Raw genomic sequence first — 14,790 nt, forward strand, 5'->3', positions numbered from 1 at the left:
TTATTGTATAAGATGATCAAATAACTGGCTTGTACTAGTAGCGCACCCAATATTGAGTCTAATCAAATTGATACACATTATTTATGCAGGAAAAGACCTCTCCTTTAAATAAGAGTAGATCAATTTCACCTTTTTTAACACAATATGTCATTTATATACAGGAGGTTTGGCCGATGTGGGCAGAGACTTATATACATGGATAGAAGGCATTTAAAAAATTGTACCAAACTGTTTCTTAAACCATTATATGCCCTCGTCACAACTTATTCCCATTATGTACATGAAGGTACTTCCCTATTTAGTACGTTAGGGTTTTGATGAATAACATGGACACAATTTACTTTCCATAATTGATGAGTGATGGTCTGAAAATACCTCCGGATCAGTTTGTAGCTACAATGATAAACCCTTAACTTATCACATTGGAGGTAAATGTATATTAATCAATCAGGCAATAAATAGTAACAAATTTATATAAATGTATAATTTTATTTTTATATGTGTATGTATAGTTGTAAACATGTTTATGATAGAAAGAAAGGAGACTTTAACTGAACTATTACATGTCCGAGTTTATATTACGACTGACTACTCTGACGCAACTTCCATGTATCACAGTTCAACACTGAAACCTCTCCATCGATGAACTGTTCGGAGTTTTGTTTGGTCTTAGTGTTGGATAACAGTCAATACATCTTTCATTTTATTTCTTAAAACTAAATATTCAAGAAATCTACTATCTGATTTGATGCTAAGATATAAGTAGAATTATACCCTTTAGGGCACGATTCAGGAGAGATTCTTTAAAATGACCGTTTGCTTGTAACCCATTCACTCCTTATGGGAAGTAAATAGCAAAGGTATAAATCAGGAGACGGTATTGCTTACTTTTCTCTATTGTGTATGACCATCTACATACTTTCTTAAAGGCATCATTCATTTTGTTCACTGATCACCTAAAAACTCTCAAATGCAGATCTTGAAGAGTTAAAAGAATCATTGATTCGACAAGGAGTGCATCAATGTGGGAAGGATGATACTCTCAATAAAATAAAACTACCTTTAACAAAACTAACAAGTTTAAAAGCTGAATTCTATATTCATAAATTGCAACCTTGCCAAAAACTTTTCCACAAAAATTAATTGTACTACACATCACTAACCGCAAATGTCGAGATAATGGGGTGCAAGGGTAGGTCGATAGGTCTGGTTTACTACAGGGGATGACTGTTGGAGTTGGTGGTGTCTCTCGTGTTTAAAGGCAGTTGCAAGTCTACACATAAGGGCGTGTCACCCCTACCCACTGGAGAGGTTGGTACAGAGCTGGTCTCTCCTTCTTCCAAGGAGACAAGACTTAAATTAATGCCAAAAATCATTCCTCATGGATCTCGACAGGAGGCGGCCCTTACCCCCTACCTTAGTGAACCAGAATATCCTGTCACTCCGGAAGCAGTGCAAAGGTCCTTTTAGGACTACGTGCAATTTCTCAGCTTCTTGTCCTGAGAAAAAAAGCATGCAAACTAAAAAAATTTGATGACTATGAAGTTTACTGACAAACTAAATACCATAGTAGAGTGCTATCATTGGGTATAGAAAAAATGGCATAAAGTTAGACTTTGGAAACAGAGCTAGCTCAGTTAAGGAGCAATCTATATAAAAAAACAATAAAGAGATTTTTATGGAAAGCATCGTTTTTGATGCTGGAAAGTTATATAGATTTGGAAACAACTTATCCTTAGACATTTGAACATGCTTTTCCATGACAAACATAGTATGATTGATTGCAATGAATTGTGACTTCACAACACATAAGTAGTATATATTAAGCCAATCATTTCCATGTAGAGGTGCTATTCTTCCATTAGGTACCTCCCCAGATGGAGGATGAGAGAAGCCCACTAAAATTATTGGATATTTGTAAAACTTAAATAATAACGATAGACTGTAATAGAGGACTGATCAAACAAGGCGGAAATACCGCCAAGGCTTATGGAGTCTGAATCCGAATTAAAACACAACTTATATTACCCTGTAAAAATTATGACCAGTGGGTAATTTGGAAATAAAAACCATTCTTCTTTTTAAAATAGATCTATGTACTCAAAACACAATAAAGATATACAGTGCAACAATTGTAACAATCTAATTAACAACCTTCGACATGTTTACACAAAAAACAGCAATAAGTATCCAAAATTGATACTACGATATTGCTCACAGAATTGACTTATAAGGTATGAAATTATGGCACAGACAGAACAGCTGATATAAATGCCTAAAAATAGACTAATAAAATACTGTCCACAAAACGTAACACACCAAATACAGAACATGCATGTTTTTTTAATTATTGCACTTAATGTGGTCAGGGAACATGAACACAACAAAATTATAAGTAATTAATTAACAGGCATCAACAACAAATCATATATTATATAAAGATCACAGTTTTCACAAACAGAAGATTCTAATAAAAAATTTAATTTTCTGCTATGGATAATTAAAATATTATGCTTACAACTAACATCTGATTTCTCCAAATCTTTGATCACTTTACATTTGAAACAGTCACAACCCAATAACATCACTGCTTAGCGAATAGAGTGTACACAAGCATTTGGGTATGTTGATCGATTCCATTTGGGCTAAACCACACTTAAAGTTAACATGAAATTCGCTATTAGTAAAAATATCATTCAAAATAACATGTTCCTATTTTCCGTAGTTCACAATATTTTAAAACCCGAATCACACGATTGGTCAACAATTAATTATTTTTTAAGAACCCGAAGAGGGCCTGAAACCTTGTATTGGTAATACCAGCTCACTAAGAAACAGTAAGAGTTAGTTTCAAGAATTATATGGAATTAATTGTAAAAATTAAACTGAAAAGTATAATAATCACAACAGTATACATGTAGTTTATTAAAATATAATGTTTCTATACATTACTCCTTCATTCAGACTGCATTTTGAATATGTACAAGCACTACAAATGTGTCATTTTGATTAGCTCACTTTGGTAATTTACAACCAAGTGAAATGTATTCCTGCTAAGTGTCTTCCGACACCCACCGAAAAACAAGTACGCAAACCACTCAATCAAAAATTTGGAAGTGCAAGAAAAAGCTTCTCCGCCACAACTTTACCTGATCGATTTTATGTTGTTGTGAACCATAACAATGTAGGACGATATATGAGTGCGAGAGCCACAACGCTGGTGATCACATGTATGAAGCGTGTTTGAAAAGTAAGTACCATTTACTCTCCTACTGCAATAGATACATCGCATTCCCTGACTATTAGAGTTTGCACACACAACACTAAAGTACTAACCGATTGCTTTCATTGTTTATTTCATTGTTAAAAATGCTAAAACCTGTTGACTCACAGTGAAGTAACAGGATTTATGAGCAAAATAGATGAAATCCGGTGATGATCATTGTCAAATCTGTGGAACCAATCCATTGTATATGGTGAAAACAATGGAAAGGTGGTAGAACTATTTAATCTGTTGAGCAGTTAAAAAGGGAGGAATTTGAGTTGTGAATAATCTTTCTTCACCACAAGGAGATTGAAAGTGATACCATGTTGAAAGAAACTCCAGACAAGTGATAACTGTTGAAGGATCCAAAAACTGGACAAATGTTATCTATGGGCACTAAACAAAGTATGTTGAATGACTATTTAGTAAAGTAACAAAATTTTCATATGCTAGTGTCTGATTTTATGTTCATAAATAAAGTTCCTCTTAATCCATTACAAAATAATCCTTATAAAAGTGACCCAAATATTTATACTAAAACCGTACTTACTTTTCAAACAACCCTGTGAGAGCAAGTGGCACCTAGCATAGTGTTAACTGATAGCTTTTACATATAATGTGGCTATATATAAAAAATTTATCAGTCACTTTTGTGAAAATATTTACTGTTTTGATAATTTTATCTTTCTAGAATGGGAGTTAAGATACGCCTGATGTAGCCATAAGAAAAATATTACAAGCTTTAAACACTTTACCTCCTAACGTTTTTGAGATTTTCGTATAAAGTGTATCTTTTACTTTAATATTCAAACAACACAAAATACAATTATTTCCTCCTAGAATTTTGAGTCATAATAAATTCACTTTTCAAAGAGACACAAATGTAAAAAATTGTACTTGCACATCCAAAATACAGCATGAACATATTGTCTTTCCAAGGGTTCTTTGTACGGTTATCAGGTCTGCGCTCTTCAAGTTGCAGTATTGGAGGGAATTCGAAAAAAAATACAGCCATGAGTGGTACATTTTTGAGATTTTCGTATAAAGTGTATCTTTTACTTTAATATTCAAACAACACAAAATACAATTATTTCCTCCTAGAATTTTGAGTCATAATAAATTCACTTTTCAAAGAGACACAAATGTAAAAAATTGTACTTGCACATCCAAAATACAGCATGAACATATTGTCTTTCCAAGGGTTCTTTGTACAGTTATCAGGTCTGCGCTCTTCAAGTTGCAGTATTGGAGGGAATTCGAAAAAAAATACAGCCATGAGTGGTACGTTTTTTAGATTTTCGTATAAAGTGTATCTTTTACTTTAATATTCAAACAACTAACACAAAATACAATTATTTCCTCCTAGAATTTTGAGTCTTAATAAATTCACTTTTCAAAGAGACACAAATGTAAAAAATTGTACTTGCACATCCAAAATACAGCATGAACATATTGTCTTTCCAAGGGTTCTTTGTACGGTTATCAGGTCTGCGCTCTTCAAGTTGCAGTATTGGAGGGAATTCGAAAAAAAATACAGCCATGAGTGGTATTATTTGAATAGAGATAATCAGTTCCTGCATACATATAAATAGTAAAATTATTGACAATTTAGCAAAAATCTTTCATATTTCAAACAAGACAAACATATTTTTTTAAATATTTTGTTAATTACAATATGTATATATTTTAAGTATTTCTAAACATATATTAAACACTATTGCTTTTTGTAGAGACCATTAAATTTAACTTTCTTTGGTATTTAAAAAAAAAAGCAGTTTGTGTTTAAGAATGTACATATTTAGTTCGTTGCAAATAGATCATTAACAAACTACATATTATTAGTTATTAATTCTGACCAATTTAACACATGATAAATTAAGCTAAGAAGAAATTATAAGATGATTACTTGAGCATTAAGAGATATCTTCATGTGTTCTTATATCTTACTACAGACATATTTTGCACATTGCGTCAGTGACCCATGGTGGATAAATCTATGAAGACATTGTTGTCATACTTCTGGCTAGTGCTAACGATTTAACAGGGTGTGTCTAAACCCAAGTGACAAACTTCTAAGAACTATTCTGGAAATCACAAGAAAACTGTTCTCATATATACGTTTTCTAGAAGAAGGCATCCTTTCGGAGTTAGAGCCCTTCAAGTTTGAAAAATTATAAATTTTCTAAACAGTAGCTATTCTTAACAATATATATGGTAGTATATACAAATTATATACTTTTTAACAGTACTATACTATTGGGTCGGATGGTATTTAAAAATTGTATACTTTTTAAATAGTACGTAGATGAGACGGTGCGTAATTAGTCATAGCGGCAACACCACAAGACACTGCACCACCTTCCTTGGGCAGTCATGTCGGCAGTGATCGGCAGGAGAAGTCACAAGTACAGGCTTCTGCTTTCAAACTCTATTTTCTCAAAAACAGTTGATCCTAGCCAAAAATATAACACATAAATCTATTCCTCTCATATTCACAGTACGATGGTAGAGCCAAGAGTCATAATTTGGAATCAAACATATGTCAACAGCACAGTTATACATTGAGGGGAATTTTACTTTAATATATTAAGGTAAAATTCCCCTCAATGTATCCTCACACTCGTCAAATGGTGTCTTTAAGATCCCAACAGTAAAATATCAGGAAACCCCAATTCTCGAATCTTGTCTCTGAATAGAGTAGATATTACTTATCAAAATACGATTTATCTGTAAATTATTTGGAGAGCGCTAGCTCAGAAAAGAATTTTGGAGAGGTATTTATGGAACAAAATATCCTTATTCTAAACTTTAGAACACGACCTTCCAGTTTGCCACATGGCTACATCCTCTTTATTAATGATCTATTTTCTAAACTTAGAGTTAAAACTATTTGTTCATATTAATCTGAATGAACTAATTAAAATTGTACGGATTGTAAGAGTTGTAACTACATGGTACAGGGGTTACATGCGATTATTTCTATGATAGCCTAACACATTGTCAACTGTCTAGTACATAGTACTTCCTGTTTGGTGATAAGCTGTTTTGTCACACAATCTCTAAATTTGGTTAAGGAATGAAGGAAAATATGTGAGATTGGTAAATTTCTTACAATCTGTATCAGTATGTCAGTTTTGTGTTCATGTTTTGTTTTTCAGGTTGTGCGTGCAGTTTTGAAAGACCTGTGTTTTTGTCAAAGGTTTCTGTATCTGTAAGCTTCTAAGTAGTCTGTTCCGAGGATAGGATAATTAGAAGCTGGGAATTATCTCAAGAACAGATTAATAATTTATATTCTATATTTTGCTGTTTCTAGGCCTGAAAGTTTTCGAGGAGTAAGATTTAGGTAACTTTTCTGTGCAGTGTCAGAAAATTGTGAAAATTTGCAAAACAAATCTTTTAGCGGCATTTTCAAATTACATTAACACTATGTCACATGTATACTAAACAAGTTAATCTAAAATTGTAAGTGCTTAGAAGAAGTATGTTACATCATTACTTCTTAAGATTTCCCATGATTATTTTTTTACGTATGCAGTGATATAGTGTCATAACATTGTGAAAGTAAATCTTTTACAATTCCTATACCAATAACAAATCTGCTTGATAAGTATATTTTCTGGAAGACGGATTCGGTTCATTTGGAACCTATTTAACCTAATTGAATTTTACCTGATTATTCCAAACTTTAATTATTGAATAACAATAACCTCACAAAACAGATTTATGAACCATTACATTTTGAAGCAATTAATATGTATAAAAATAAATATAAAACTACTACCAAAAGTGAAATTCCACATATTATATTATATTCTTATATTATTAGTAAATTACTAAACTTCCTTGGCATAATTATTATAATTAACATCCTGTATATAATAACATTTACATACACATTCACTTAAAAAATAAACCTCAAATGTTTTAAACAATAACAATTTTTAACAATAAGTAGAGAAACTTTTGATTGGTTATAAGTCATTGTTCATTTCTATTCATTATTGCATATAACGTATCCTAGCAACATACACTCAGTGGAACCCTATCATAACGTCTCCTGCATGTAGTAATCCCACATTATTGTAACATTAATTTTATGTTTCACAGAACAAAATTAGATCATTGCAAAATCAGATCCACATTTAAAGTTATCCGGTTATAACAATTTCCTGCTTATAAAACGAGTGTTTCAGAAAGTTTTATATTTCAAATTTTTTTTCTGCAAATCAATATTTTTGGCTAAGACTGTACAACACTGGTACTGTCGCTGTGCTGGTCCGTCAAGCGGGGGGTTTCTAGAAATTTACTCTTTGCTGCTGGGGAAGTGGTATGAGTGTAAGTGTCAATGGAGCGGACCATTCACTTTTAGTCGAGTCACTGTTGGCAGCAAGTCAGTGCATGCTGAGTTTTGCATCACAAGTCTGCGGACATTTGGCGTTGAGGAATCTCTTCAAAGATGGAACCAACAAGCATTAAAGGCTTGTTAAAGGCCTGGGTAAAGGTCAACTGTTGACCTCAGTAGTAAGCAGGAAATCGTGAAGGAAAGCAAATATGGAAGAAAAATGAAATTGTCTCACCATAGTTTCTCACAATGTGGTGTTATCAGTTTATAAAAATTCACAGTTACAGACCTTCCTTAAAGATAGGGAAAATATAAAAATGTTCTGACCACTCCAGGAGGATTTATAGGTACACAAAATTCTCATTTTGGGAAAGTGTTTACTAAAGTTCAAGGAAAGACAGCTGAAGATAAGGATACTATACTTCAATATGTATATAAATTATAACTTAAATAAATTACATGTTTTTTAATGTAAAACCCATGTCAGTACAGTCATACTTCGAACAAATAATTTTAAAATATCCTCAAATGACCTCCAAATGCCAACAACTTTATTCATCCTGGAATAAACGTGACATTTTTAAGTTCTCCCTGCCTTCACAGATCGGTATCTCTAAGAACTGCAACTATGAAATTTAAAAACGGTAATCCAACCAATATGTGACTGCACAACCTTAAAGAGGGCGTACAGGCAGATAAATATTATAACAAAGCTCCACTGTGTAACAAAGATCGTTAAAAAATCGTTCTACTAAATTATTTTACCCATAAATCACTTTTTAATATAAAAAATATAAGATAAATCTAGAACACGAGTACTCAACACAACAATGATGTAATTCAAGTAGACAATAATACTCAAAAATTATGACCACTATTATTGAAATCGTATAAAAGCCAAAAAACATCGACATAACGATACTTTAAACGACAACAATGTTATTCTGAAACCAGTGAAGTTAAATACCATATGAAATGTAGCTGAAACATGAATTGTCTTGTATAGCAACACTGTGACATTGAAAGCGTGACGTGTGATACGCAGACGAAGACCAGTGCACTCCACAAATAACCTTCTAAAAGTACAAATTACCCTTCACACCCTATACACGCTAATGTTTGTGTTTTGTACAAGTCAAGATGCATTTTAAACATTGACTGAATCACTACACCATCAAGACTTAGGGAACACTCGTATCTAGATGACACAACGACTAAAAAAATTCTTGCCCTCTAAATACATAGAGCAGAATATAGAAAAGTAAGGTAAACCTTATTACTTGTAGATCAGCCTTGACAACAGTAATATAATAACAGAAAATTAAAGCTTTTCAAATTCACTACATCAATATAAATATATCATAAAATATTTCTTATATTATTTACACGAACGCTCCATTCAATTTCAACATTTAGTGGTTGCCACAGTTTCATTATCGTTTTGTCCGTAAGTAGTTTGAGAAACTTATTACAGATGCTATACTTTATACCTCATATAAAACTAGGGGAGAAAATAGTTACATTAATCTTTCAGTGGTTCACTATAATACGCTTCATGCTCATGCTTCAGCCAGTTTCGTAAGATTTGCCGGATTATTTCTAAAAAATACTATATCACAAAGAAAACATGCAATATTGTAGATAATTTTTCAGAACATTCCTTACAGTTCAAATCTGATTTTAACAATTTCTAACCACGTAATTTAAACTTATTTTCACTAGTTATATTTCACTTCATTTTTTCAAAATCACTAAAGAAAAACTACATGCCACAAAAAAATTACGAATTACCTACTTTTTTCAAATATATGCATAAATTGTTACCACAGCTGTTGTTTAGTGTAACTCAGATGCTGAAAAAAGAAGCGAACACAAAATTTGTACCAGTACCAAATATAACGTACTCAGTGAAGTATGGACACAATAATTATAGCTGGCTGTTTACAACAATGTTAAAACTGCCGATGTGTTGGCAAATTCTTTATGTTAGCGTGATTGTGGCTGATGCAACGTGAATGAACCACAGAAGGGTTAAACTCCATTAACTTGATAACACTGTTTTATACAAAGTGAAAAACAAATTATACATCAGTAAAATAGGTGTTTTAGTTGCTTTATTTTGATAATGCTAGTATCACACAGTCTACTATTATGTGTATAAGTTTTATTAGGTAAACAACATTTAATAAATAACCACGATAATTTAATGAAATATTCATTAAATTATCAAAAAACGTAACAGTTAAAATTAAATCATTGTAGACATAAAATGGTACAGAACCTAATTTGGAACATAGGATTGATGACTAACAAAAAAATCATCTGACTATATTTAAGGGCAAATACGAGGTGTGTTTAGAAAAAGAGTACTTTTTCCATTCTGTACGTAAGCATAAGCAACTATATTTCCCCTAGCTACTGCAATTTATAGGGAATCAATGTTTTTCAAGTGTTTTGTACTTCATTTAAATGAATGAGAGCAAGTAAAAATACCTTAACAGTCACCTATCCGGTACAAAAAAATAGAAACACTGACAATATCGATTCAGAACAACAAAGGGAACAACGAAAGAGTTAAATATTGAGCCTTTAACTGGTTAACTTCTTATACCAATTTAAAACATTTATAGCTTGTAATTCATTTATTGTTTTGCAGCTCTGAAGAGCTTCAACACTCCCAATGATTGCAACTGGCAAGTATTCTTTTTAGTTTCAAAAAGGTAATGTGGTATAAAACTATTGATTCTGAAAATTTGGATTCTAACAACTTTTTGCAGCTAAACGAGAATACAACTTGAACACAAGCATACATATCGGTGGAAGGTCAGGTATTTTATCAGTCACCACACTCTTATGAACTTTGACTGAATGAATTGCTTATTGGCCACCCTGGAATACAATAGCAATTGTAGTCAAATTACTCCAAAATTGTGAGATTTTGCGTGGTACCACATTTAATTCACGAGTTTCCTAGATAAACTGATTTATTAAAGATTGTATTATTAGTGTTAATCATTCTATAACATATAAAAATGTTCATGTCAAAGCATTTTGGATTATTATTGTTGTAAAAAAACTGTTATATACACGATAATATGGTAAGAGAGTGGTGGCAGAAATCAATGTGATGGACTTTTTAGCACAGAAGCGCAATCACGTTTTCACCTTCCACATGGAGATGGTTAAGAAAGAAGCCACTGAATTTGCTTGTGCCAGAAGCATAACTGGGGTAAGACTGGCCCAAGTGGCCAATAGAATCAGGATATGGAATTGTGGGTCGACCGCTCCCATGGCGAGACTTAATTTCCCTTATTTAGTTTCTGACCGAATATAGATAATTTTATTCATATATGTATTGCAAGTGGAAACTTGCTTAATCCCAAGTCCAAATATTGTGACACTGAAGTGCATGATGTGCTACACATGTGTGAATTCCTTAGAATTAGACAAAAACTCAAAATCCTGATCGTATTGGAACAAGATGATCAGAAGGGGAGGAGTTAAAATGCAGTTTCCATATTCATGACTCTTGTTACGACACAACTTTTGAGAATGGATGATTTTTAGACTTATAACCTAATGAACCTGAAGGAGGAACCCAAATGGATGACAAAGAAACTTGAAACCCTACTAAGTAAATGAGGAAAATTTGGAACTTCCTGCCCTGTTGCAAATTTCAGACTCTTCAGAGCACCTGAGCCACATGTTGGGCCTGGCCGCTTTTGATGTAGCTTGGTTTGATGGTTTACAGTGAACTGGAGGATGGCCCAAGTCAACCAATAGAGTGCCAATGAGAGAATAGCCTTGATAGTAGTTTTGGTCTCTCTTTTAGAGCACCAGTTTGATGTTGGTATAGAAGATTACGAATGGTTTGTATTTATATATACTATTTATATATACATATTTCATTTCAGTTTTTAAATAGAATTTCAATGGCTTTCTCCTTATGAAAAAATGCTAAAACAGATAACAGTAATTTGGTAGTATGGTAAGGCATAGTTAAAAAAGCCATAACTTTGGATATTAAAATAAAATTGCAAAATATAATTATACAGTTATTACTAGACAGTAATATTTCTAATAATCAAAGGCGAAACAATACTCAGATAATTGTTATAAAGAACATACTAAAGTACAGGTGTAACAAATCAGTAGGTACCATACTGCTGTAGTGCTTTGTCCTTGAATTATAAAATAGTTGTGTTTCCTTGTGTATAAAAAGGAATTCAGGGGGAAGCCGAGTTCCAGGAAGCAGCAATTCATTTTGAAACTGTTATCTATTTTCTAAACACACCTTCGTATTTCTTTAATAAACAGTTATGTAACGTTCTATCAAAAACTATTTATTATAATTATTAAGTTTTCTCTTTTATTTAGTAAGAAAATCAAATGTTTTGTATTAATATAATTATGTGCTTTTTTTTACTTCATCTATAAAATAATCTATATTTACTTTCCATTGCATTTTGTCCCGAACAAAATTTAAAATGTTATATTGTGCTAAATTTTATAGTTCGAGTCTCAAATGCTAATTATAACCATTTCTGTTAATTTGAACACAACCAAATAATTAAAGTTTCTAGCATTTTTTTATTATAAGATCAATTAACAATCGCTACATACATTCAAGTGACTTTGTTAAACCCTGACTAGGAATCCCTCAGAAAAAAATATTCTTATGTTTATTTAATCATCCGGTTTATGACACTCCATTAAAATAAAATAATTATAAATATTAGCTACAACATCTTTTGTTTTGTTTACATACAATAAGAAGAAATATCCATCTGATTTTAATGTAAAGTGCTTTTATCTATATCTAAATATCACAACTACTTTCTATCATATTTCTATTATATATTGTTCTCAACTAACACAGATGAATTTTTATTATAAATTGCCATATGTTATAGTTCAAGCAAGCCAATTCCTGTTTATAGCCACCTAGCTCTTTGTTCTACGACCCCAATGTTTAACTATGGCTATAAACATTCTCACGACTTTGTTGAACTCTGACTAGGAATTCCTTGGACAAATCATTCTTATCCATAACACATTAAGGAACAGAGGAAAATCTTATTGGCCCGATTTTACACAACAATTAAAACAAAACAATTTTCATTCATAAAACATTTAGTGATTTTTACTTTCCAAATTTTTACTTGAATACTGCTCAAGTTAGCAATAAAAATTGATACAAAATAAACTCAAATAAAATTAAAATAATTCACAAAAATATTATGAACACTGCGTTTTAAAATGCATTCTACTTCGATATTACTACAATAAATATGTATTTCACTATTGTCTTATTTCATAAGGCACTTTTAAATCTATTCAACAATCAACATATACAAAAACTATCTATTTTTCAAAAAATAAACTGTTTTCTCTTTCAACAACTTAATAAAACAAACATAAAATTCACAAACACTAAGTATAAATTCAATTCCACCTATACAAACAAAATATATATCTGAGAAATTAAAGGAGATTATGCTATAAGTAATAGTTACAACAATATCATGCTAAATGAAATCATTTACGCTTTACTAATAGGTGCAGCAACAGGAACCACTTTTACGTTGAAACCAAGGATCATGTAAGGGCAAGTAGCTGCAGGCAGTTGTCATGATCTGGTGGTCACGCCCTTCTCAATCGCTCTCGTCTCATTTGTTAATATTGAGCTCAGCAAGCTGTAAATAAACAGCTTAATCAGAACTTTCTTCATTTACAATATTGTAATGAACTTACTAAACCAAAAGAACCTTTACCTTTCAAAACTTTTGAAGGTGTACCCCAGTGCTTGATACTACGTCCTATTTTTTTTCTGTTGGCAATGAATGACCTTCGAAATTGCTTACAATACAAATGTCTCTTGTACACAAATGACTCTTTTGGAGGAGAGGAGAATTCTCAATACATGTTAGAGATAGCTGTTGAATGGGTTGCTTGAAGTCAATTAACTACCTAAACCAGTACTCCCACTGAATCCTGGTTGTGAGATCGAGAACTGTATTTGTCCTCTAATTCAGGTTTAGAATTACACTTATAAGTTGTTTTTGTTGCTGTTTCTGTTGCTAGTTATCAGGTAAATGTTTAATTTTCATACAATTTTTCTGTTGTGAAGTAGGACTTTGGCATGTTTAGCAACCTGTTTTTGTTGATTTGTTCATTTATTTGCACAGTCAATCTCTAGTCTGTTGTGTTTACACTTGAAAATTACACGTACAAGATTATAAAAGAGGATAACTTTATGGGTCTGTCTTAGTAAAAAGTAAGTAGTCTGTAAAGGAGATAAGACAGCAATAACAGCTGATGAAAGAAAGAATTTATTTTCTCACTCCAATACATTACAAAGAGCACAGTCTTAACATATCACACTTAACTTACTTTGATTCATTGTTGACCGTTTATTTAAAGGATAAAATTTACCCTAAAGATGAAGGAATGGCAATGGAATCTCCTTTATCGCCCATTTACACCAGTATCTTTATGGAAGATCTTGAGCAAAAAGCCCTGACTTCAACTCAGTTAAAAGCGAAGTTCTAGTGGAGATACGTAAATGACACTTTCGTCGTCTACCCTCATAGACACATTTTCCCATACAAACAGCTTTTCTCCCTCCATTTGCCAAACCATGGAGGTAGAAGTTCAAAACAAACTCCCCTTTCAAGATATGTGTGCAATAAGAGATAAGGATGTTCTTGAAGAACAGTTTATCTAATAAAAATTCCATAAGACATTAGTTGGATACTCTTTGTTTGACAGAGCAAAGAGCTTGTGCTCAGGCAAAGATGGGTTAACCCATTGCGGATCGTATTGTTTTGGCGCGCGGCCACCAGCGGGCACGAATTAATTTACGGTCAGCGGCCGCAAGAACAGCAATGGTGCGCCACAGTATCGCTCGCTATTGTATACTAGAAAATTCAGCTGTGAAGGTATTCGTTCAGATGGAACATGGGCCTGCTGGGGTATCCGTGATGTAGGAACGATAATACTCGAGCAAGGTTCCAGGGTGGCAAGGGATGATGTCTAAATCATAGTCTAAATAAAGCGGCTCGGGCGAAGCAATTACAACATCTGGGCCATTGTCTAGACTAAACCCGCCAACATGTCCGTCTGCGTCTTTTCGTTGTGTCACTAACCTCAAAAGTATAATAACAACTGAGGAATACACCCA

The 14,790-nt window shown here is 32.5% G+C and overlaps 1 protein-coding gene across 1 annotated transcript in view; it reads right to left on the reverse strand.

Moving 5' to 3' along the window:
• Positions 1-2,075: 2,075 nt before the first annotated feature.
• LOC124368856 (glycogen [starch] synthase) overlaps positions 2,076-14,790 on the reverse strand; it is a 54,846-nt gene continuing 42,131 nt past the window's right edge. The window contains exon 13 of the mRNA XM_046826306.1: positions 2,076-13,303. Coding sequence (XP_046682262.1) covers positions 13,277-13,303 — 27 coding nt within the window. The 3' untranslated portion in view covers positions 2,076-13,276. The remainder of the gene's footprint in view (positions 13,304-14,790) is intronic.

Source organism: Homalodisca vitripennis, chromosome X (assembly GCF_021130785.1).
Source record: "Homalodisca vitripennis isolate AUS2020 chromosome X, UT_GWSS_2.1, whole genome shotgun sequence".
NCBI classification, from domain to species: domain Eukaryota; kingdom Metazoa; phylum Arthropoda; class Insecta; order Hemiptera; family Cicadellidae; genus Homalodisca; species Homalodisca vitripennis.